General features: G+C 39.6%; 2 protein-coding genes across 4 annotated transcripts in view; one reads left to right on the top strand and one right to left on the bottom strand.

Annotated features, from left to right (window-relative positions):
• The window catches only part of NKAIN2 (sodium/potassium transporting ATPase interacting 2), a gene marked incomplete at its 3' end in the record, with an annotated part of 821,309 nt that overhangs the window by 613,996 nt on the left and 180,387 nt on the right, over positions 1-26,926 (bottom strand). The window lies entirely within an intron of this gene.
• LOC308245902 (protein FAM32A-like) lies at positions 17,899-24,454 on the top strand (the record flags this gene model as incomplete). Its single annotated transcript, XM_080663834.1, has 2 exons — positions 17,899-17,952; positions 23,894-24,454. The coding sequence occupies 2 exons, from the start codon at positions 17,899-17,901 to the stop codon at positions 24,452-24,454; spliced, it is 615 nt and encodes a 204-aa protein (XP_080519960.1).

Here is a 26,926-nt window from a genome sequence, read left to right as displayed (position 1 = left end):
GTCCTTTTTAAAATCTTCCCACCCATCCCTCCTCTCAGGACACCTCAGAGTTTCCTCCTTAAACACTGTGAGTCTTTATGGTATACAGACAGAAGGATTATTTGAAGTAAGTTCTATACAAACAATATACATAAAATAGCAGCGTTTTGAACAGATTAAGCTTGTTGGAATATAGGGATGGATGGGCAGGGAAAGAAAGCGATGTGGAGGAATTATCACAGGAATCCCACAGTGAGAGGAAAAGGCCCACCTCAAAGAGGAACAGGAGAAATGAAAAGAAACAGTTCTAAGTTCGGGGGCAGGGAGGGGAGAGGGGGGTTTATGAGATTGGTGACCGATTGTCCCAGTGGTTGAAATGGCTTAATAAAGATATAGTAACAAAAACTAGACCTTCTAAATCATGTTTGATTGTCACTCTGCCATAATCATACCAGACCATCAGAATTAAAATTATTTTAGGAAACAAATGGATGGAGTTGGCAATAAAAATGCATAGGAAGAAACCAAGATGGCGGCATAGGTAAGCACCTAAATTGCTGCCTCGCACAACAATTTCAAAACTACAACTAAAAGACAGAACAGACATCATCCGGAACCACAGGAAAGCTGGCTGAGTGGAAATTCTACAACTAGAAGGAAAGAGAAAAGCACACTGAGACTCAGAGGAGCTGCAAAGGGCTGAGGTACGGAGACACGTGCGCAAAGAGGAAGGGTGGCTGAGTGCCTGGCTGGCTTTCTCTGGCAGGAGAGAGAAGGAAGCCGCCGACTGCACTGAACCCCAGTTCCGGGCGAAACCCCGTGGACCCAGGCTCATACAGGGGGAGTCTGGACTGTTAGGTAGAGAGAAAGGCACATGGAGACTCGGGGGAGCCGTGGCGGGCAGGCGTCTGGAGGTGCGCGCGAGTGCATGCAGAGAACACCGACTGCGGAGGCTGCCGCAGGCTTTCCCTAGTGTAAGGGAGTCGGAAGCTCCTGACTGCACTGAACCCCACTTCCAACTGCACTGAACCCCAGTTCCGGGTAAGCCCCTGGGGACCCATGCTCTTACAGAGGGAATCTGGACCAGGGGTGGGCAAACTTTTTCACTCAAGGGCCACAATGGGTTCTTAAACTGGACCAGAGGGCCGGAACAAAAGCATGGATGGAGTGTTTGTGTGAACTAATATAAATTCAAAGTAAACATCATTACATAAAAGGGTATGGTCTTTTTTAAATTTTTATTTCAATAGTTTTATTCATTTCAAACATTTTAACAAGAAGAATGTAAACACTAATTATTATAATTTGAAATTTCAAAAAATGGAGGAATCATAGCACAATAACATACCTTATATTGAAGATGGCAAAGGCAAAATAAAATTGCCTAACGAAGTAAAGGTACAAAAGCCTTTCAAATTAAACTTAAATATAATAAAATAATTTAAAACTAAAACAAATAGAAAAGAACAAAATGTGTAAACAGTAAATTAAACATTTTCTTTAGTGCAACTTCCAAATTATGCCCGGGACGTAGATGTAGATGGCAATGTAGACTGGGTTGAAAGGTTTTTGGTCTTTAAAACATCAACTTCACTGGGAACAGTGTTGTTGGTCTCCTTTTTAGCTAATGCTCTGATACTGTGCTCTCCAGGGGCGTGTCTCCCTACATCACCACGATACCGTGTCTACGCATTCACAGGGTGATGCCGGGGGACGCGTCCGCGGGCATTACAAGGAGCCTCTGGAAGATTGAGAGGTTGTTCCTTCTACTGAATGGGCGGATATAAATCCGCCCACTCAGAAGAAGGAGCTGCGGCCGTGTTTCCCGATGTTGCCGTGTTAACCCTGCTGCTGATGAAGGAGCAGAGGGGAGAGCAAGAGAACCCTCCGCTCTTTCGGCTCCACGGGCCGGATAGAACAGCCGAATGGGCCGGATCCGGCCCACGGACCGTAGTTTGCCCACGGCTGATCTGGACTGTCAGGCAGAAACTCAGGGGAGTCACGGAAGGCAGAGGTCTGGAGGCGCGCGCACAAGGGCAGGACTGACGGGAAGCCAAGACTGTCTGCTCAGCCCTGAGACTCCGCCCCATCCAAGCTGAGCTCAGAGGCTTTTGCAATTTTGCAAGTCTGGTCCTATAAGACTGTGTCCAGCACAGAAGGTCTCCCGGCAAAGACACAGCTGATACTCACAGCCAATTGGCCTGGAGGTCAATTCCTCCCAGTGATACCAACAACAATCAAGACTTAACTACAACAAGGCTGTACACACAGTCCACAAAGGGGTGCACCAAGAGTGTCCACCTCAGGTAACTGGGGAGGCCGACGCACTGGGCCATATAGGAAACCGAGCACACAAAGCTACCCTACCAACTCAGGGAAGCAGTGAAAATGCGGCGTCAAAGTTACAGATCACAAATGAAAGAAATGGAGGAAAACAAATGACTGGATATAGAATTCAAAACCACGGTTATAAGGTTTTTCAAGAATTTCCTAGAAAAGGCCGATAAATTTAGCGAGACACTCGAGGATATGAAAAAGAACCAACTAGAAATTAAACATACACTGACTGAAATAAAAAAAATATTATACAGAGACCCAACAGCAGACTAGAGGAACACAAGAATCAAGTCAAAGATATGAAATACAAAGAAACAAAAAACACTCAATCGGAAAAGCAAAAAGAAAAAAGAATCCAAAAATATGAAGATAGTGTAAGAAGCCTCTGGGACAACTTCAAGCATACCAACAGCAGAATTATGGGGGTGCCAGAAGAAGAGGGAGAGCAAGATACTGAAAACCTATTGGAAGAAATAATGACAGAAAACTTCCCCCACCAGGTGAAAGAAATAGACTTACAAGTCCAGGAGGCGCACAGAACCCCATACAAAAGGAATCCAAAGAGGACCACACCAAGACACATCATAATTAAAATGCCAAGAGCAAAAGACAAAGAGAGAATCTTAAAAGCAGCAAGAGAAAAACAGTTAATTACCTACAAGGGAGCACCCATACGATTGTCAGCTGATTTCTCAACAGAAACTATGCAGGCCAGATGAGAGTGGCAAGAAATATTCAAAGTGATGAATAGCAAGAACCTACAACCAAGATTACTATACCCAGCAAAGTTATCATTCAGAATGGAAGGTCAGATAAAGAGCTTCACAGACAAGAAAAAGCTAAAGGAGTTCATCACCACCAAACCAGTATTATATGAAATGCTGAAAGGTATTCTTTAAGAAGAGGAAGAAGAAAAAAGTAAAGATAAAAATTATGAACAACAAATACTTATCTATCAACAAGTGAACCTAAAAATCAAGTGAATTAAAAATCTGAGGAGCAGAATAAACTGGTGAATATAATAGAATCAGGGGCATAGAAAGGGAGTGGACTGATAATTCTCAGGGGGAAAGGGGTATGGAGGGGTACAGGAAGAGACTGGACAAAAATCGTACACCTATGGATGAGGACAGTGGCAGGGAGGTAAGGGCAGAGGGTGGGGTGGGAACTGGGTGGAGGGTATCTATGGGGGGGAAAAGGAGAAACAACTGTAATAATCTGAACAATAAAGATTTATTAAATTAAAAAAATAAAATAAAAATGCATAGGACTGTGGTTTTATTTTTATATTTAAATGACTACACAATCTCCAAATGAAGTAAGCACTTTGCCAGAATTGGTGCAAAACTAATAATATAATAAAATTGGCAATAATATTTGAGACATGAACACAGATATAAAGTATTTCAAACCTAGGGTGCATACTCTATTAAATGACTACGACATATGTAAAAATGCATAAAACATTCTATGATATACATATATATACATTTAAATAGAATTTTAATGTGTTAAATTGGTTTCTAAAAATACACAATTATAGCAGTATGATTTAGATATTTGAAAATATTTGTAGTTGTCCATGGATTTTTTTGGCATTAATAAAAAATTAGAAAATAATTTGTATTTCTGAATTAGATAAGAAGTGGAAATGGGTTAGTTTATTTTCTTGAACAGCTGTTTCGATTTTTAAGTTTTCTTTTCAAAAACTGTGGTTAATTTTAGTTCTTTCATTTCCTCTCCCTTTTCTGCCTGCCCTTCCTTTTCTTTTTCCATTGTCTTTTTTCTTTTGAACTACCCTCTTTCTGAAAATTATATTTCTGGCAAGTGGTTACTCAATAAGTTCTTTTATTTCTCACAAATGTGTATCTGAGTGCTCTCAGGCTTCATTTCTCTTCACTGAAGATCAATCACAGAACCAGATATTTTGGAATAAAAGAATATGATTGTGATTGGTTGGTTCTTCACTCACCTGAACAATACCACAACTATACTATCTAGATGCTAAGATAGCCCCTCCCCCAACCAAGGAGACTTGAGATGGGAAGAGCATCCAAATAATTCTTTAAAGGTAACAACAACATTTTATTATTTTTATTTTTGAATCTTTATTGTTGAGAGTATTATAGATGCCCTCCTTTTTCCCCCTTGTGCGCCCCCTCTTCCCCATCCCAGGCATTCACTACCTTATCGCCTGTGTCCATGGGCAATGCATATATACATACTAGTGGCCCGGTGCATAAAATTCATGCACTTCGGGGGGGGGGGTGTCCCTCAGCCCAGCCTGCACCCTCTCCAATCTGGGACCCCTCAGGGGATGTCCAACTGCCAGTTTAGGCCCTGAACCAGCAGTCAGACATCCCTCTCACAATCCGGGAGCGCTGGCTTCTAACCACTCGCCTGCCTACCTGCCTGATTGCCCCTAACCGCTTCTGCCTGCCAGCCTGATCACCCCCCAACCATTCCCCTGCTGGCATGATTGATGCCTAACTTCTCCCCTGCCAGCCTGGTCACCCCTAATTGCCCTCCCCTGCAGGCCTGGTCACCCCTAACTGCCCTCCCCTGCCAGCCTGGTCCCCCCCAAATGCCCTCCCCTGCAGGCCTGGTCACCGGGTGGAAGCCACACAGAGCAACAGCTGGGACCCGGCCCCTGGTGGGACTGAGGGAACTCCAGTGGAAGCCACGCAGAGCAGCAGTGAGGACCCGTCCCCTGTCGGGGCTGAGGGAACTCTGGCTGCAGGAGCGCGGAGCGGCCGCTGGGCCTCCTGCCCCGCTGCGGGGCCAGGGGAACTGCGGCGGCAGGTGCAAGGAGCAGCCGGCCCCGCCTCCGCTGTGCGTGCCACCATCTTGTGATGGCGTTATGGCATGAGGGTTAATTTTCATATTACCTCTTTATTATACAGGGTAAGTTATTTGGTTAATCTCTTCCTGCCCCCTCTCCTCCCTTCCCCGGAGCATCCAAATAATTTTCCCCAATGTATTAAAAGTGACTCATGTTCCCCAGTTTGGAAAATCATTTATCTGAAAAAGTTAGTCACTAGCAAAATAATTAGCAGATGATAATACCTGCTTTGGAATTAGCTTAGCATTTTAGTCCATACAAGTTATAGACTGGCACACAAAAATCTACTTCCTGCATGCATTTTCACCTCTAGTGTTAAAACGTCCTGTCTCAATTTCTAGTCTAGTTTCTGCATGCTGTCTTTGAAGTCTGGAGCGCTAGCCAAAAGCTGATGGCGATCGCCTGCCTCATTGATATCCAAGCATCTGACACTGTATTTCTATTGCTGAGCTCCATTCACCCACGGTGTCCTCTGCTTTCTCATTTGGAGCCCCTGCAGCTGTGCTGCTGCTATGAGAAGGCTGTGCCCTCTGCATAGTGTCTAAGTCACTATCTGTACCTGTGCAATCAGCAGGAAGGACCACAGGCAGTTGTCTTCCCCCAACACCAAATCTGCTTAGCCCTTCAAGGTGTATTGTGGGTCATTCCCACTCACTTTGCCACACCTGCCCTGTCTTAGTGTACACAAAAATCCCATGTTTTATCAATGTCTCTAGAGACAGGATACCCAGTTAGTAAAACAATATCTGATATATTAAATACTCCATAGAGAATATTTGGTGAACAACTGCATTCCATTAGAAGGTTCTGAGCAAGTATGGTTGTACCAAAGATGATGGCAATGTCCAAAGTGATATTTGGGTTCTTTAATGTTGAGCACATATTAACATGATCTTTATGCATATGTTGTCATGGTAAGAGTATAATATTAATTTAGAATATGTAAGATCATCCCACATTAACATGACTTTTTTTTTTTTTAGAAAAACGTAAAACATGTAAATAACCAAATATATTTCATCAATTAGTAAGTCTATGAAAATGTAATTATGGATCTCTATCTATAGGCCCGGAAGTCGGACATCCCTGATGTTATCACTTTTTAAAAATATTTTTCATTGATTTCAGAAAGAAAGTGAGAGGGAGAAAGAGACAGAAACATCAATGATGAGAGAGAATCATTGATTGGCTGCCTCCAGCATGCCCCACACTGGGGAATCAAATCCACCACCTGGGCATGTGCGCTGACCAGGAATCAAACCATGACTTCCTGGTTCATAGGTCGCCGTTCAAGCACTGAACCACACTGGCCAAGCTGATGTTACCATTTTTTGATAGATGACTGACAAGGAAATAAGTCTTGGTATTTCATATTGTTTTTCAAATATAATAGAGCATCATTTTCATAAAGAATAGTGAAATTTATCTGCTTAGAGTCATGAAGAAATATAATTATCCTCTGAGGAATGAAAGGGATGAGCAAAGAAAGTCCAGTTATGAATTCATTTTACCTACTTGGCTGACATAATGCTCCAAATAAAGCCACTCATCTTGTTTTTTTATAACTCACATCAGAGCTTAAGTTGGTTCAGCATGCTAGCAGAGCTTTGCTCAAAGCTTAGGATGGTGTGGACAGTTCAAAGCTTGCCACAGTCTATTTATAATCCATACTGAGCCCTTTCTCATTCTCAGTAGATTTGAAAATTCAAATATAGTATAATGCTGAAAAGGTTGTCAATTCTTCCTCACTAAATTGTTTTCATGATCACTCTTTTAATTCATTTATGTAATAAGAAGAAATTTAGTGTTTTCTTCTGGATAGAGCCAAGGTAAATGGAAATGAGCACTATAGCCAGGCCTAGTTTTTAACTACCTTAAATGCCAAAATAAAGCAGGTAGAGCTTATGCTCTAGAGCCAAAGCTGACTCATGAAAGACTAATTGGGTGATGACATGCATGGTGGATGATGGGTTAGGATAATAATTTTAAAAAATAGTTCAGGAAGAAAATAAAAGTCTGAATTAGGTGAAAGGTAAGGAGAAAGAAAAGGAAGGGGACAGACAGGAAAACTCATAGACACACAACTGTATGGTTGTTACTAGAGGGAAGGGGTCCAGGTATAGTCAAGGGTAAAGGGAGTCAAATATATGGTGATGAAAGAAGATTCAACTTTGGGTGGTGAGCACACAATGCAATACACAGATGATGTATCATGGAATTGTACACTTGATACCTATATAATTCTATTAACCAATGTCACCTAAATAAAATTAATTTAAAAATAAACAGGAATATTCTCTGTCATTTCTTCAGTGATCCAGCAACAGCACAAGGCTTTTCTATTTCTTTATAGATTATTCATTTGACTCAAATTATGCTACCTTATACAGTATCCCCTCTTATCCCTGGAGGGATATGTTTCAAGCTTCCCTCCCCTCAGTGGATGCCTAAAAACCCAGACTAAACCTAAACCTATATACAGTATACTGCTTTCCTGTATACTTATCATAAAGTATAATTTATAAAGTAGGCATAGTAAGAGATTAACAATCTACACTAATAAGAGAGAAACATGCAAATTGGCCATCACTCCGCTACACTCACCAGCCAATCAGGAGCAAGTATGCAAATTAACACAACAAAGATGGCAGCGGCCACAGAGCTGGAGCAAGCAGGAGGCTTGGGTTGCCCCTGGTAATGGAGGAAGCCAAGCTTCCCACTCACCATGGCTGACTCTGGCCTCCGCTCAAGGCTACGAAGTTTCAATTATAGAAAATAAATAAATCCCAGATACCTGCTTCCAGCCGGTCCTGGCCTCTGCTCAAGGAGGCGCTGAAAAAAAAAAAAAAAAAAAAAAAAAAAGGAGGGGCTGGGAACTTGGGTCGCTGGGGGGTGTGGCCAGCCTGCAAACAGCCATCAGCCCCTCACCCAGGCTGGCCAGGCACTCCAGAGGAACCCCCATGCTGAAGGGGCTGTGGCCAGCCTGCAAACAGCCCTCAGCCCCTCACCCAGGCTGGCCAGACCCCCATGGCCCAATCCCTGTAAACGGGCAGTCAAACATCCCTTGAGGGGTCCCAGATTGGAGAGGGTGCAGGCTGGGCTGAGGGACAACCCCCCCCCCCCCCAAGCACGAATTTCATGCACTGGGCCTCTAGTGATAATAATGAAATAGAACAATTATAACAATATACTGTAATAAAAGTTAAATGAATGTGGTCTCTCTCTCAAAATATCTTATACTGTAATGACCCTTCTTATGATAGTGATGACTGATGATGATGTGAGATGAGCAATGCTTATGTGATGAGATGAAGTGAGGTGAATGACGAAGGCATTGTGATGTAGCTTCAAGCCACTCTAAGGGTTACTTGAATACAAGGACTGCTATACCAGGACAGTTGATCTGATACCCAAGATGGGTACTAAGTAACTAACAGGCCAGTAGTATATACTCAACAAAGGGTGATTCACTCTGGGCAGGACGAAGTGGCACATTGCAACATTTCATCATGCTACTCAAATGGCAAGCAATTTAAAATTTATAAACTGAATTCTGGAATTTTATGTTTAACTAGAAGTCCCATGCATGAAATTTATGCATGGGTAAGGTCCCCAGGCCTGCCGATGATCAGGGCTGATCTGTGTGGCAACTGGCAGGGCGATCAGCGGGCCCTGGCTGGCACCCACCTTGGCCAGCCTGGCGCCGCCTGCTCGCCAGCACCACCCCCCGCTGTCACTGCTGGTTGCCTCCCTCTGCAGGTGACAGGAGAGGAAATTGGAGGGCCTCCCCCACTCGTACACGCCTTGGCTGACCTGGGGCCTGCAGGCTGGGGGCAGCTCCTGCATTGAGCATCTGCCCCCTGGTGGTCAGTGTGCATCATAGTGATCAGTCATTCTGCTGGTCATTCCCCTGTTCAGTCGATTTGCATATTAGGCTTTTATTATATACTAGAAGCCCAGCGCGCAAAATCGTGCAGGACCCCAGACCCACCGGGCCGTGAAACCCATCAATGCACTGGTCGTTACGGCGTTACAGCCACAGGCCTTTCATAATACAGATGATATTTTCAGACCCTGGTAGATTGTGAGTAACTGAACACAGGGAAAGGACCTGAGGATAAGTGTTAATTACCTTTTTCAGTGTTTGTCCTCTATCCCCAATCATATTTCGACCTTGGAATGTTCCTAATATTTAAGCATCAGATATATGTGTATCATTTAACTCACTTAGAGGGCACCCAAAAACTTGTGTTAGTTTACTATTGGAAGCAGAAGGTATGTGATAAATAAAAACTTTATTATCATTGTTATATATTTACACTTTTTGGAAGTAAAATATGAAATATTTTTCTTTAAATGAGAATCTTTCAGAAGTGACTTTGTCTCTAAGTGACTTTGTTCAATTAATGTTTTTCAATGAACAAATTGCATAAAACTGTACTCAAACGAACAGTGACCATGCTTCAATGAAGAAATACCAGCATGATCATAATACTAGGCAAATGATGTCTTTCCTTTGACTAACCCTTATTTGCAGTACATTTATGCTTGTATATATAATCAGAACTAAGAGAACACCTTATTCTATTTAGAAAGTGGCATAAATACTGACTTATACCACTCATTCCTTATAGAATTCACTTTAATTTTATTTGCATAACTCATTGTTCACCTTCCTAAGCAACAATTCCATAAAATATGTCACTTTAACACCAATAAATGTTCATTCTTTCCTAAAGAGTTGACATTCTGGCCCTAGCTCAGTGGATGGAGCATCGGTCTGCGGACTGAAGGGTCCCAGGTTTGATTCCGGTCAAGGGCATATACCTTGGTTATGGGCACATCCCCAGTAGGGGATGTGCAGGAGGCAGCTGATCAATGTTTCTAACTCTCTATCCCTCTCCCTTCCTCTCTGTAAAAAATCAATAAAATATATTTTTTAAAAAAGAGTTGACATTCTATATTTCCATATATACACACATATGAATATATATGTACATTCAGTTATAACATTAGTGGAGTATTTTTAGAAAATACATTGATTCATTATGATATTTTTGTATAAAAATCAAGATGTTTACAAATGAAAAGCAGTGTGTGAGATTCTGCTGTGTAGGCAGATGTCAATTTAAGAAATAATGTTACTTTGTCCTATTCGCTATTGTTGAAAGTATTCATATGAAAATGAGGAGCTAAATCAATTATCTTAATAGTTCTGGAGATCTGCATTTTTCATGTAATTGATCTTATTAGCTCAGATCTGCAAAATTGCTCATCTCCTTTTTCTTTCTTTGTAGATGTAGCTCTAGTCAGTCACAGTTTTCAGAATTGAATAGTTCTTTAAATAGTCTAATTTATAATCTGACACTCAAAGCCATTCCCTTCAGTGAATGGAAGTGAAGGAAAAATAAAATTTCCAAAACAAAGTTACTCCAAAAGCAATGAAAAAAAGAGATTATAATGGGAGTTTCTCAGCATCACTAGATAGCATCTCCAATTTGGCCTGATCTAGATCATTCTGAAAAGATGGATGGGCCTAGCTGGTTTTGCTCAGTGGATAGAGCACTGGCCTGTGGATTGAAGGTCCCAGGTTTGAGTCCAATCAAGGCACATGCCTGGGTTGCTGCGGGCTTGATCCCCACTAGGGGGCGTGCAGGAGGCAGCCTATCAATGATTCTCATGATTGAGGTTTCTATCTCTCTCTCCCTCTCCCTTCCTCTCTCCAAAATCAATAAAATATATATTTTTTAAAAAGATGGATGATGGGCATGTGATATTTTAATATTTTGTTCACCTATGCGCCAGGCTCTAGGCTAAATGCTGGGGATTTCGTATTTACCTCAATGATAAACAACTAGTTTACCTTTATAGATTTTTAGTTTCATAAAACAAGAAGGGACACCTCACAGTCATGCCACTAACAATAATTGTACTGTCTTTGGCTGAATTTTGAACTCCTTTCCTAACAAACAGCAAAAACAATAACAAGATTTAGCCTACAAATATGGAAAAATATATTGGTAATTCAGTGATGTTTGGGTTAAGAACCCACATTCCTAAACACGTTGGCGGGGCGGGGCGAGGTGGGGTGGTGGGGGGGCAGTATCCATGGAACAAATAAAATGAAAAGAGATGACAAGGCTGTCTTCTTTCTTCATCTGGTTTCATGGAATGTATATTGTTTTCCCAGACTGAAATCCTAAGTACTTATGACCTATATTTCTGAGTAGCCAAATTCCTGGAATAATTTCATCCTTTTTATCTTCACTCCTGAGGCTTCTAAATAGTAGCTGATGAATTCCAAGGTAAATACAAATATTTTATCCTGGAACTTCAGATGATTATTCTCACTTTAGGCTCATCTGCAATTATTAAAATTCAAGTTCTGGACATCACATTCTGTCTGGACTCGTGGATTTAATTAATAAAATAGATGTATGTGGGTTAGAATTGAAATTCTGAATGTTAAGAATGGAGAAGTCATTCCTTGTTACTATGTCCTACCAAGCCATCATTTGTCACTTTGATATTGCTAAGAAAGTGGCTTTTGGGGGGAAAATGAGATGTCAAGGAGATAGGGATTTTGCTTGTTTTATTAACCAAGTTACTAGAAATGCATCTTATTATGGCACTCCACTAAGAATGTCTGCCTGATTTCGTTTAATTTGAGAAAATTTAGAATTAAATTGTATTAATAGGGCAATAGTATGTGAAGCACTTGCTGAAGTTTTCATACGCCTACATATGTCATACTAAAACTCACTGGCACCGGTTAAGTAGAAGACATCTATAAAGAGGCAGAGATCGAAAGCATTCTATCAGATAAAACCCTACCATCCCCACATTTCTCTCCCTAATGTGCTAATGGGGGAGATGCAGTGTCTGACCTCTCATTCCTTGCAGGGAGTATTTGTGTCTAACAGAGACAGACCCTTGGAACTAATGTTTAATCTTCACCTCCGAGCTAGCAAGCACATGTGACAAAATAAATGCAGCAATGTATTTCAACAATTCTAGGGTGACTTTCTATTTTTCATATGTTCACAGTGTTGAAATTGAGATGAATCTTCCCTTTATCATAAGTCATGCTTTAATTGGAAGTACTTTTTCTTTCTTGGTGGTGCACTGAACATAATGCATCGTTGAATTGATGACACTTGGAGTGGATGAAATATAATTGCTCTCTCCTGGTAGGGATTTCACATGTGGTAGCAATAACTATTAGAGTTATAGTAGGTCAAATAAAGACCCTGCGGATTTCCTGTGAATAAAGACGCAGCACACTGGTTTCCCTGCCCCCGTGTCACAGTGACCTCTGTCGTGCACCTGCACAAACAGGCAACTCTGTCTCCTATAACAGCACATTAGAATATAAATGGCAGGATCTCGCTTTCATAAATAATGCAGGCTGTAGAGCTATTTTACCTTGATTGCTTATTCTCCATTCTCCAAAGCTTACAGCTTATACCCAAATGGTGTTACCTTACCATTTGCATTAATTCATGGGTTTGAAACTGACCCTCTACAAGTTCCCTGGGGTAGTTTAGTTTCATTTGTATGCATGTAAATAACACTAAGGTTGTCATAAAAATTAATGAACTATTTATTTTAGGAGCCTTTGCCTGGTTCCTAAAAAAATCAAGTGAATGCTTAAGTTCATTAAAATAAAATTAAAGCTACAAAGTCTTAAATAATGACAGTATAAAAACTGATAGTATTTAATTTTGCAAAATGTGAACTAAAATGAAACTTAAGATGAGAAGTCCTAATTGAGGAACATTCATTTCACTTTTTTTGATGTCATCACCACTCCACCCACACCAAAATATAGCCTGATTCTTATACCCCCATGGAGTTCAAGGAGCCATCTAGTATCAACACACAACAAATAGGAATAATGGCAATTCACAGGATCTAGGATTAAGGCCAGCAATAACTGAACTTTTTTCTTTAAAACTGTGTTTAACTAGTGATGATACATGTTACCATTTTTATAGTCCTGATTACATGTTTTATGTATTTTGTCTATAAATTCCTCAAATACAAGAACTGCCTAATTTGACCATGTCTCTTTAAAATATCTACCAGTAAATGCCACTACCAGGCCCTATAAGAACCTTTAATTTCTGGTCTAGGTTTGCCTCTAATTCTGAAGTTGTTGAGATTTCCATTTTTTCAGGTTTTACATTTTAAAACATGCAACACAGCATAGCTTTCTCTGGTTTTCATTGCTTCGGGTAACCAAATTGACAAGAGCCAAACTTCACCACAAAAAGAGGACATAGCTTTCATTGTTAAATTTGACATTGCCTACATATGCTTATTAATCTTTATTAGTCAATGTAATACATAATGAGCCTCAATAAGAATACAGAGACACCAGTTCTTCCTTGGGGAATTTCTTCTAAGTCAAAGGAGAACATATAATTTAGAAATCCAATATTCATAATCTCTGTTTATACCAATAAATATTTTTTGTAAGTTGACTTTTTACTTCTATCTTTGTTATGTCAAAGAACCAAAGCCAAACCAATGTAAGTTATTTAAGAAGTGAAACCCACAATTCTAATGAACTAAAATGTTCTTGATCAAAAATAAATAGCAGGCAAGAAAAAAGAAACTGCACTGGTGTGGAAGGCAGAGGGAACTGGGAGGAAGGACTAGGAAATCTGCATACAACTGTTTTCAGCATTCCACTTGAAAAAACCTGGAGAAGCCAAAAAGCAAATTATTCTTTCAAAGAGAACAACAGATTCCAGCTAGTGACACATCCTCGTTCACAGATAAAAGAGCTTAAAAATATCTACTTTGCAAAATCCTTTATTGTTCCACATAAAATCATTCAGTGCCTCAAAGTAATGTGCTAAGTGGTGCTGGTTGATAGTACCATTGTGAATTGGCAATGGACCAAGACAGTTGGCCAAGTCTATCACCTGGAGGCTAATTGAACGTTACAAGAATGCCAGACCTGATGTTTCTCGATTCCTACCACATGGTACAGCCATAAATGCATAGAAGTGAATTAGATGAAACAGGTTTTATAGGCTGGTTCCCTTTAGCTATGCTTATGGAGAACAGGCACAGGAATATTGCACGAGAAAATGCTTGAAATAGATTGTACTTAATGCATGATATCTACGAAAATTAGAGTTTGTTATTAAAAACACATTAGCCTAAAATAAATAGAAGTTTATTCAAATGCCTTAATAGAATACCTTTATCTTCTGATCACACATTATAGATTTACTGATAATTGACAATGGTTGCTGTGTGCTGAAAGTTGCTACCCATCAGATAGGCATAGCTCAGTTATATCAAATCTCTATTATTCTTTTAAGAAAAAAGATTTATAATTTGAAACAAAATACAGGTCTGTATTTCTAAACAAGTCTTTCAAATGGCGCTATCAAAATGAAGGTATTCACAACTAAAATGTTCTGGTTCCATTCATAAAAGATTCTATTGTATTTTACTATTTTAGAAAGGTGAAATTATCTGTCACTAAGTGGGCACGTGCTTAAATGAAGCTCAAAGGGACTGGGATGAAGGACTATCTGCACACAACTGTTTTCTTGAAAGATGTTTACCCTGCACATAAATTTTCTAAGATTTGACAAGATATACATACTAAGAAAAATCTCACATGTGCTAATCAAAATAAGGAGTTTAGGTTTAAAGAGAAATAATCTATACTCTGTAATGTCAACAAGAGCAAAGCATTTTCAGATGTCCCAGATATAAATAAGGCAAGACATTTATCACTAAAATATGAGAAAAATTACATTGAAGACTTTGCTTAATAGTTAATCATTTAAAAATTAATTAAGGAAATGCTACTTTTGAACTTTAAACATTCAAATTCAAATATAAAGATGGTCATCATGTTCTCCTCTTTGCACATTAACACTAATATGAGACATTATAGCTTGTTAGCCAACTTCCAATTTCCAACTGCCAAGGAAACTATTTTCTTGATTGTAAAATAACCTATTATTTAAGAGTGCAATGGCATAATCTTTTCTTGAAATTTTCTGATAATAGTAAGCCCCTATTAATATTAATGAGGAAGTCCTGTGAGTGTTACTAGGGGGGAAAAAGCATTGTTTACAGTTTACCCTTATTAATAGACCTGACATATATCCTATCTTTCAGTAGAAAAGAATACAAATCAATGAGGAAAAGAAAAAAAGAGGGAGGGAAGGAAGAAAAGAGAAAGGAAGGATGGCTTAAGAGGAACAACATTTAAGGAAAGGTATCATCTATATATGTTGATTTTTCCCCCTTCTCATACATCCTTCCATTGATTTAAATATTGTTAAGATGCTAGCTTTTAGTATTTATGCATAGATCTCACTGATTCATGAAGATTGTAATTAAAAGTGAAACCTTCCCATTTATCAAGATTACAAGCTAGTTTGCTGAAAAATCAAAATAAATTCATTTTATTATGTTTGGTTTTGACTCCAACCATAAATTTTAGTTATGTTTGTTAAAATAACAATAAGTGGCAGATATAATGTGTACTCAGCCAACTGATCATACTGGAGACTTTAAAAAAATTATAGCTAACCTAAAAATGATTATTGAGTAACTATTAAAGTATCTACCAACAAAATCCTCAAGAGAGACATAACATTTTAATGTAAATTTACAAAAGCGTTAGTATTGTTCTAATTTCTTACCTTTATAACAAAGGTGGCTATTTAGGACTTCTAGCTGATGGACTTTACTTCATCAGAAAAAGTGCCAATTCATTTGACTACTCATTTGTTTTTTTATCACATTTAAATGTATCATCTTTAAAATAGGTCACTATTAAGAAGCTTGTATCCTATCTAATAAAAGAGTAATATGCAAATTGACCATCACTCCAACACACAAGATGGCTGCCCCCATGTGGTCAAAGATGGCTGCCACAAGATGGCCAGCAGGGAAGGGCAGTTGGGGGGGACCAGGCCTGCAGGGGAGGGCAGTTAGGGACAATCAGGCTGTCAGGGGAGCAGTCAGGTATCAATCAGGCTGGCAGGGGAGTGGTTAGGGGGTGATCAGGCTGGCAGGCAGAAGTGGTTAGGGGCAATCAGGAAGGCAGGCAGGCGAGCAGTTGGGAGCTAGCAGTCCTGGATTGTGAGAGGGATTTCTGACTGCCTGTTTAGGCCCGATCCCACCGGGCCTAAATGGGCAGTTGGACATCCCTCAAGGGGTCCCAGATTGGATAGGATGCAGGCTGGGCTGAGGGACACACACCCCCTCCCCCTGTGCATGAATTTTGTGCACTGGGCCTCTAGTATGCGAATAAAAGGGAATTTACTTTTTGGGGGGCAACTCCACATACCTGGCTTGGTGCCTTACATAAATTATTTGATTTATCCCTCCGGAAACTCCTTTGTAGGCAAGAATTATTAACTCTATTTTTACTTTTCAGGAAACTTGCTCACAGAGTTCAGTCACGGGGAGGGATTCTGTTTCTGAAGGCAAGGGTTTTTTGTGTTATCTTCTCCCATTTCCTAATATTTTGCCTGGAACTGTCCTGTCATTTCCTGTCACCTGGCTGGTTCCCTTGTATTGTTGGTATCTATGATGCCTACTTCAATCATGTCACTTGTTGGAACTTTAGATCTCATCCCCCTACCCAGTGAGGGCCTGTGGACAGGACACATGATTCTCTTTCCTCTGGGTTCCCAGGCTTGGCAACAGTGCCTGGCACATTGTGAACATTCAGCAAATGCTAACAGAATGAATCAGGCTCAGCTACCTTGTGCTTTTTATTTAGAGAGCTTAAAAGAAATCAGAATTTGAACTTTATCAAGTTGGTCCTTAATTACGTTGGACTTTCATCTCAAAAAGGGAGCATCACACTTAGCCCTCACACAAATATGACATATTATAAAGTAATGGCAGAGTATAAAGTTTCTTGTGACCTTCCAATAGCAAAGCAGACTAATGTAGTTCAACAGTGTTAAATAATTTCTACAGCTCTAGCACAGGTACACAAAGGTGTGTGGATCTTTAATAGACAGAGATGGCGATCACATTGAACAGTAACTCATATGTTAATGCTTAAAAACAACACCCAACATGCTATTTTTAATTAAAGCAACAAGCCAGATGGGGAAGGAGAAAGACACCTGGAGTTTGCTTGGGGGCAGCTTACTGGAGGCGGGGTGGGGAGGTTGTAAAAGGACAGCAGTTGTAAATGGATGTTTTTCTTGCTGGTATAAGTGGAGAGTCTACTGACCTCTGGGGAAAATGCCCTAGGAGCCTTACTATTTGCTTATGCAGCAGTTGAACATAACCTAAAATAAAGTGGTAATTATGTCTCAGATCAGACACTCTAATCCTACTCTCCCTTTTGGACTGGCGAGAGCACAGGAATGTTTCCTCCCCATGGCAAAATTGAGAGGGGAAAAAAATTTCTTCCTTCCACCCACAGTAGTAAATATTTGAAGAATTTTAGGAGCAGATTGATTTTTAAAACAAATGAAAACAAAACAGCCTTTCTATGCATTATTCAGGGTCCCCAGAGGTATGCTGAGCAGGTTGGTGGATGCTATCACAGAAGCTGGGGGGAAAAATAAATCTTAATTTCTCTGTCCCTCTCCCTTCTCCAAACTGAGATTTATTTCAGCGAGCCCTGTGGGCAAAGCAACAAAATTTACAGCCACTATTGCCCAAGGACAAACATTCTAGTCTCAATAGAAAATTTCCCAACAAGCTGAACTCTCTCTGGGGATGCGGCATTGATGACTGTGGGCAATCTGGCTCTACAACTGAAATCTGCAAGTAGCCAAGACAAAGTGAGTTTTAGTAGCCATGCCAATACCATGGAAGGCCACCCAAATGATGATGTTTTCTACAATTAGCTTAGTACGCAGCCATAATATATGTCAGCTGCAGCACAGTCCGATTGCAAAAGGAATAAAATTCCTTCATAATTCAGAAACATCATAAAAACTACTTTCAATGTGATCCTTAATATGAAATGGACAGTTACCAATATAACTGAGGGCAGGTACATTGACATCAAGGTTTTCCTTTGGAAGAATACAACATAAACCTTATATAAATCATAAAATGTACAAGCAATGTAACTCTGGGGACAATGCACACTTGACGTGGATCACCCTAGAAGCACCCAGTTGTCACAATAACTACCTACTTACCTTTCTTTACATCTGTGGCATTGGTATTGTCAACAGCAAGATTCAACATTTAAATGTGTTACTTAAGAATAGTAAGTCAGGAAATTGGATGCCAATGAAAGACATTTTATGTCTTGTACCCATATGTATCTTGAAACACAAGAAGATAGTGTCCTTTTCAATATATTTTTAAAAAGCACTTAATATGAGTTTTATCAAGTTTTAAAATTTATAGGCTACTGTTGATCTTCATCTAACGCTGGTCAAACTGCTAAACTGAATAGCTGTTACCATACTGAATCCTTTATAATTGTCAAAATGAGTTTTTCATACCCCAATTGTATTATCACTTATTGATTGTAATAAAATGAATTAGATTAATTAGCACAATGACAGAAAAAGATATGGATAGAGATAGGTGAATACCCTTGTGCCTTAAGAGCCCTATTAAGAACTTTAATAATGGTAATATGTTAACAAGTATTAAGTTTTCTTACACGATAGAGTATACTAGACTTGTTGGGCAATTTATCCAATTGAATCTTCACAACACACCTCTAAGATAGGTGTATTATTATCTATTTTATTAATTGGGGGGAGAGGAAGGCTTAGAGTATTTATATAATTTGTTTGGGTTCTCAGAACTGGTAAGTAGTAGAGCTGGCCTCAAACCCTGGTGCTATGACTAAGATTATGAGCTCATAATAATTTTCCTATATAGCTTATTTCAGAGGCAGACAGAAGCAAGAGGACCTCATTTAGGTATCACAAGGGAGTAACAAAAAAAGGAACAGTGAATATATCTTGAAGTGACTCTGCTTAATTCCCATAACAAAGATTACTTTGGACATTTGACTTTTTCTGATAAGATCATCCCACCTTTTGTTGTTCCAGTCCCAAATTTGCCTGCCATTAAGTGTTTTGTGGTCTATTTGCTTTAAGTGATTTCTGTTCATAAAGGCAATATTAGTGTTTTCCATCATGTACCTTTTCATAGGTTTATATCTTGTCCCTTCAAATCATTCCATTCCATATGTCTTAAACTCAAATACTTGTTGTTCAGACTTGATTGAATATTCGTATATACCTTTATGTTAATTTACTTTCTCCTCAAGAAAGACTCAAGGTTTGGGTTAATGTTTTAATATTTTCATCCATGAAAGCCAGCAGCCTTGCTATAGTTCATGATCAATTCATTCTCCCACTCTGCACTTGTTCTCCAAAATGTTCTACCATCTTCAACCTCTGACAGCAATTAGGACTGGCCTCCCCCTACGCCCCTTCATTTTCAGCAGAAGTTACTTCACACTTCCACCTGTTAGGATTTGTAATTGTGATTCCTTTGACTATGGACAGTCTGCTTCCCCTTCTCTCTCATGTACACCATATTCTTTCCCTTGGGAGAAGAAAGAAGAAAACAAAAGGATGTAGAAGCAAGACCAGTGGAGGAGATCTCAACTTCTACCCGTCTCCCCTCCATTCCAGACCTTTGCCTCCACCTCCACCATTCCTTCGGCCCCCAGCCCAGAGTTGCTGCTCAGACCAGACCATTAAAAACAACTTCTTGCCCAGCCGGTGTGGCTCAGTGTTTGAGCATCAAACTATGGACCAGGAGGTCACACTTCAATTTACAGTCATGGTCCATGCCAGGGATTGTGGGCTTGATCCCCAGTGGGGGGCATGCAGGAGGCAGCCGATCAATGATTCTCTCTCATCGTAGATGTTTCTATCTCTCTCTCCCTCTCCCTTCCTCTCTGAAATATATATATATATATATATATATATATATATATATATATATATGTATGTATATATATATATATATATATATATATATATATATATATATTTTTAAAGTACCAGTATTTTGCTTCTTTCTCACTAGAAGTATGACATGAAAGGACAAAACTGACCACAAAAGACCACCTCAAGTTATTTTTCTTTTTTTTAATTCTTTCTTTCTTTCTCTTTCTTTTTCTTTCTTTCTTTCTTTCTTTCTTTCTCGAAAGAAAGAAAGAAAGAAAGAAAGAAAGAAAGAAAGAAAGAAAGAAAGAAAGAAAGAAAGAAAGGGAGAGAGGAAGAGACACACAGAGAGAAACATTGATATGAGACATATAGATTGGTTGCCTCCCACACACGCCCTGACCGGAGCTGGAATCAAGCCTGCAATCAAGGCATGTGCCCTTGATTGGAATCAAACCGGGGACCCTACAGTCTATGGGCCGATGCTCTATCCACCAAGCCAAACTGGCTAGGGCCCACTGTTTGTTTGGTGTGTGTGTTTTGGGTTTTTTTTTTTCTAAATCTATCTAACCTACAGAAAATAAGGCTTTCCCCTCACCCTTTGCATTTATGTCCTTGAAAATATTTGCAGTTAAAAAAATCCAGTGGAAATAATTCATTTTTTTCTTTTTTTTTCTTTTTTTTATATTAATTGCTAAGCATTCCATCGCACTATTTCTTCCTGCATCTTGGAATCCCCACACACTTCAAGTTTTGTTCTCTAACTATACCTCTCAGGATCCTTCTAAGCCTCACTTCACCAATATTTAATAACAGGACCTCATTTCTAGTCTCACAGTACACTCTCTGCTTACCCCATCTCCTTCCTGCCAGTGACTTCAAATGCCATCTCTATGTCATTGACTTCAAATGGTACCACTGATGATGCTAAAGGGCAGAACCCTTCAGGGAACACAGGATCAAGTATTTAAGTACTCATTATGCATTTGTTAATCAAAATTGTAATTGTGGGCTTTTAAACTGCATTAAATAAGACAAACTGACATTCCACAAATAAACATCGGCTCAAATTAATATGTTATCTCTTTAGAAAAATGAAGACACCAGCTTTATTTCTTTACTACTATTATTTGTACCATCTATTTTCACTCTTATTAAAAACCTACCAATATGTATATTCATAAAATCATTCCGGATATATATTATCATTAGCTTAGTTTTATGACTGAGAAGATAGTAATTACATTTAATGAAATGTTATTTTACTATTTGAAAGCCAACTGGTTAATCATTTAATTGAAACCAACTGTGACATTGTTTTGATTGTGTATACAGACAATAGTGTGGTAGGGCTGGGGGGGGGGCGTGATATGGGGTGGAGGGAATCAATGGGGGGGAAAGGGGACATCTGTAATACTTTCAACAATCAATATAAAAATAAAATTTAAAAAAAGAGCTTTCCCCAAATATAGCCAACCTAACATATGACTACTGGTAAAACTTTGAGTCAACAACATCAGAAATATAAGCATCACATGTTTGAGGTGATTTGTGAGGGCCACAGGTGTTCAGAGAAAGGAGAGTCACTGGCAATATCACTGGCTGGGACCTTAGCCCCGGTACCAGACCCCTTATTGCAGCACTGAGGAAGCACATGGATAGTCCGTTCCACAGCAGCACTAATCCTCAATCAACCTTTCCAAATAATTTTATAAAACCATACCCAAACTAAAAAAAAAAAAAAAAAAAAAAAAGGAAGAAAACGGACTCTGGGCCCTGAAATAAGACACATAATTTTTGTGTCTTATTGCAGGGCCCAGAGTCCGTTTTCTTCCTTTCTTCTTTTTTTTTAGTTTATGTTTATATTACTATAACGGTGAAAATTCTTTGTTCACAAAAATAAAAAGATGGAAATGGAAGAAACTCCTTCCATACCCTTCACACAATTTGAAATTGGCATTTTTTCATAAGTTTAAATAGCAAAGTATATAAGCCAATGCATATTAAAATGTTGATGTTTTGAAATAAGACATAATTTTTAATGAAGCCACAGTAATCTAAATACTCAAGGGAATTACATGAAAATGACCATTTTTACAGTTGGACATATTGCTTCTTCCTATTTTTTTGAATTCACACTTCCATCGCCACTGAACTTTATCCTAATGTAGTAAGTTTTATGCCTGAAAGTCTTTTTATTGATATTTTGCTGCAACAAAAATACATATTTAAAAATGGCTTGTAAAGCATTTTGTGTGACTATGTGACTCCTATAGGTAAAACTAAAATTTCTTCCAGGTTGACTCTTAATTAAAATTATTTGAATAGCATAATTATGAAAACAATTATTGAAATTGTGATAAGTAATTATTAAACAAAGATCAATAATTACTGGACATGAATCTCATACTGAGATGGATGTATTTGGCTTTTTTTCCTTTTTTTTTTTTTCATCATGTATCCCATAGTGATTACTCCTTATCACTAAAAGAAGACAGGGCCCAGAGTCCGTTTTCTTCCTTCCTTCCTTCCTTTTATTTTTTTTAGTTTATGTTTATATTACTGTAACTGTGAAAATTCTTTGTTCACAAAAATAAAAAGATGGAAATGGAAGAAACTCCTTCCATTATAGCAATGTCATTCAATTCCTTGAGCTCCTTCTCAGTTATATGCCAAAAGTCAGTCATCTTTCATCAAAAATTATTTTAATCATGTATGGGCTGACAACTCAATTAGGCCTTTCTGCAACCTTGCTTAAAGTGAAGGACTGTAAACCACCCGACTTGCAAATAGAGTTGTTACCCACTCATCAGAGCTATTTCACCTGCCAGTATTGCAACAAACTATCTTTCTCTGCTCTGTTCGTCTCTCCTCTCTCTCTCTCTCTCTCCTCTCTCTCTCTCTCTCTCTCTCTCTCTCTCTCTCTCCCTCCCTCTCTCTCCCTCCCTCTCTCTCCCTCCCTCTCTCTCTCTCTCTCTCTCTTGCTTTTTTGTTTCATTCTTTCTGGTCTGGTCTGCCCTCAAAGCTCTCTGGGTCTATATCCCAATGGGAAAAAAAACTCATACATCCACAGGGATATGTACACTGCAGTTTAATGTCCACTATACAATAGCATGATGGTAATGTGTATTACATTTAGATACATTCACTTCTCCTAAGAGTAAACTAGTAAATAAAAATAGAGCACAGAGTATATCTGAATCAAATACTTTAAAGATCTCCCATGGATCTTATTATCATCAGCAATTATACACACACACATCCTCTAGGTACACACATACATTAATGGTTCAAATATTTATGGCAATGTATTCAGGTTTAATATAAATTATCCAAAAATATTCCCCCAAATGCCAGAACTTGTTTTATTTCCTTCAGCAAGATTGTATTAGCCAAACAAGACATTGCATTTCTAGTAAAACCCATTCATTTAATGGGAAAACCACTAGAAGATGTATTTCCTTAGTTAGGTTCTGAGAAAGAGAAAATTGGCTCAAACCAAAATGATGTTTCCTATGAACACCATCATTCCTCACACAATTATAGGGAATTACTGAGAAAGCAGCTAAGTACCTAGTGCAAGTGCTGAGCAGTTTTACAGTTTTAGTCTTTCCTTGTTCTGGGGTCATTCCATGAAACTCACACAGCCACAGACACTCCATGTATCTAAGAGTACAACAAACAATTGTGGGTTTCTTATATCAAACACCACAACCTCCAAAACAAACAACACAAAACAAACCAAAAACTAATGTGTCAATATTTTTCTGTGGAACGTGGTTCCTTTTTGGTTTGTGTTTTTAGCATATATTTGTCATGGGATTAAGTTGTATGAGAAATATTACTTATTAAGAATGAAAAGGAAGGGGCAGGTGCCAGGGCAGCCTACAAGCAGGTCCAAAGGGGACGCTTGAAGTTGAAAGGTGTCACAGAGCTCAGCGGGACCAAGCAGCAGCAGCAACAGAAGAAGAAGGACAAAGACAAGGCAAAACTCCTGGAAGTCCTGGGAACGAGCAAAAAAGGGGGGGGGAGGAGGAGGGGGAGGAAGAGGGCGGGAAGAGGAGGAGGGGGGAGGAGAAGGAGGGGGAGGAGGAGGAGGAGAAAAAGGAGAAGGAGAAGAAGGAGCCAGGAAAAGCAGCAAATGGAAAGGATTCTGAAGAAAGCCTCCGAGATCCACAAGCAAAGAGTGGAGGACTTTCACAGACACCCGGAAACTCTCACAGAGCACTATGGCATTCCCAATGTCAGCCGGACGAAGCAGCCTCCCTCCCAGAGGATGGACTGGCACGAGGGAAACAGAAAGCCAGGTCCACGCTCAACCTCTGAGTCATGCTGGTGGGCGAGCCAGGGTCTTTGTGCCCCCGTAACCCCACCCCCTATCCCCGCACGAGGATCAGACTGCATATGCTACTGAAAGAAATGGTCTCTGTTGACATACATCTGAAGAAACAACAAATTCAGAAGACAAATGTTTAAGTGTTGGGTTGGGGGCTGTCATATGTGGACTGCAGAATAAAGCTAAAACAGTTATTTAAAAAATGAAAAGACAATAAGAAATAAGAGCATGAAAACCATAATGCAAAAAGTTTATATTTTAATTTATGGATGAATATTCTTCTATGCGCCCCCCCTATTTTTCCTGTAGGAATTAAATCTAGGCTGATCGCCCCTCTCCAACAATACCTTTCTATGCCATACCAAATGAAATGGGTACTCACTGGTAAAGTGAAGTAGTGATCTTCTTCTCATTGCTTGCTTTAAAAGCGCTCTAGCAGGCGACACCATCCATGCACCCTTTTTCTACGCAGGGGCAGGCGGACTTCTTTGTTGATCTTCAGTGACCCTCACCCTCACAGAATCATCTCCGTCTCTGGTATGAGAGATACTGTGAACATCCTGGGCCATCACTCCCTGATTAGGTTATTTGGTGCAACTGATTTGAAGAAAGCACAAGTGTCTCCAGTAGGCCTTATCCAATCACAGGAGCTCTTTAAATCTGATGCAGACATCAGAGAAAGAGAGACGAGGGCAGAGATGGGAAGCATGAGTGGGAAATTCCCCGTCACTGACACGGAGTGCAGGTTGCCTCTAAAAGCTGAGAGCAGCCCTAGCTAGTAGCCAGAAAGAAAACCAAAGTCTCAGGCCCATCATTTCCAGAAACTGAACCCTGCCACGAGCACGTGAGCCTGCACGAATACCCCGCGTTGCAGATGATAACTCAGTTCAGCTGACACCTTGATTTCAGCCGTGAGACCCTAGGCCGAGAAATCAGCCTCATCAGTCCAGCTGACCTGGGAGCTAAGAAACAGGTGTGTTAAGGCACTGCTGGTTTGCAAATTGGCCCCTATACATGCAGGGCAAGAAGAGACATAAGAATGAGGGGACATCACTCCAGATTGGGAGATGGCCATTTTCACTGGCAAGGGAACTTATATATGAAGCTTGTCTTGAGGGCCTCAGGAGGAGTCCATCTCTGTGCCTGCCCGCCAGAATCTTAAAAGTTTACAGAGGCTTAACTCAGCGCAGTCACATCACATGTACCATCGGATGCTCTCGCCACCTCACGCTTTGAGGGCTACCTCCTTGGAATAGCTTCCTCTGAGGGAAGGTGGACAGAACACACATTCCAAGGACAGAGGAGGGGTGAGGAGCCTCTGGCCCTGTCAGGCTCACAGGTCAACCAGCGGTCGCATCCTCTTGATGACCTCCTGTAATAGATATCGTGGTAACTTGCTATACAGAAACAGAAAACTAAGTAGGGTGTCCCAGAAAATGTGTACACACTTTAACAGCTGATAGCTCACTTAATTTTCACTCCTGTTCAGGTTTAACTGATTTGAAATAATGGGTGAGGCCTGACTAAGCTCTGAACAAAGAAAATTTATCCTAAAGTGACACTAGACTTTTTTTTTTAATGGGGATACATAAATGATAAAATTTAGGGTACAAAATTGGCAATAGTCAACGAATTTGAGGGTGCATAAATACTGAACGAAATTATTCTTGATGTTTGTAATTCCATTGCTTCACCTTATCGGCAGTGCCTGAACCAGAACAGTCATCAGTTTGAAAACAGACATTGACAAAATATTCATTTCTGTAGATGCTTTTAAATTTTGAAAATGAACTGTATGTTAATAAACACTGACTTTATAATCATTCACAGTGTGTGTACATTTTTTGGGACACCCTGTATATATGCATTCCACAAATGGATTATTAGGGAAATTGAAATATCTTCAGAATGCCTAAAAGGGCACTACCCCTTCCCTGTCCATGAAAATAAAGGGTGAGCAAAAGTAGGTTTACAGTTGTGAGTAGGCAAAACAGAGTTTATTCTTGTATTATTAGTTCTTATTTTATTATTTTCTGTATGAACCTACTTTCGCCCACCCCTTTATAGACAATGTCTGTTTATCTACTGTTTCAGGCGATGTACTTGGGACAGAAGCCCACGGGTGTTCACTAAGGAGAATATACATGATGGTGACCAAGAATTGAAGCTATGACACATCTGACAAATAACATATAAAAGAGATGTTCCTCTACTTCCCTATTTCTTATTCTATTTATTGAGTCTCTGACCTATGAGTGAACTTCACCATGCACTTTGCTACTTGTTATGTGCTTAGTGAATAATTGAGGCTCACTACATACTTATTGAATGAAACGATGCTGACAGTGTGGTGTGCATCTTTCCACATTTTGAATGCATGTAAATATATTTATAAGTGGAATCACACCATCTATGTTGTCTTTCATTTTTGTTCAACAGGATGTAGGAATGTTTCCAAGTCAATATATATAGATAGATCTAACTCATGAACTTTATAGAATTCCATTTTTGGGTTTATGCTCTACTGTATTTATAAATTAGCTGGATACA

The sequence above is a fragment of the Plecotus auritus genome, assembly GCF_963455305.1.
Source record: "Plecotus auritus genome assembly, chromosome: 4".
In the NCBI taxonomy this organism is placed as follows: domain Eukaryota; kingdom Metazoa; phylum Chordata; class Mammalia; order Chiroptera; family Vespertilionidae; genus Plecotus; species Plecotus auritus.
The sequence above is the reverse complement of the archived record's forward strand: the minus strand, read 5'-3'. Positions and strand labels throughout refer to the sequence as shown.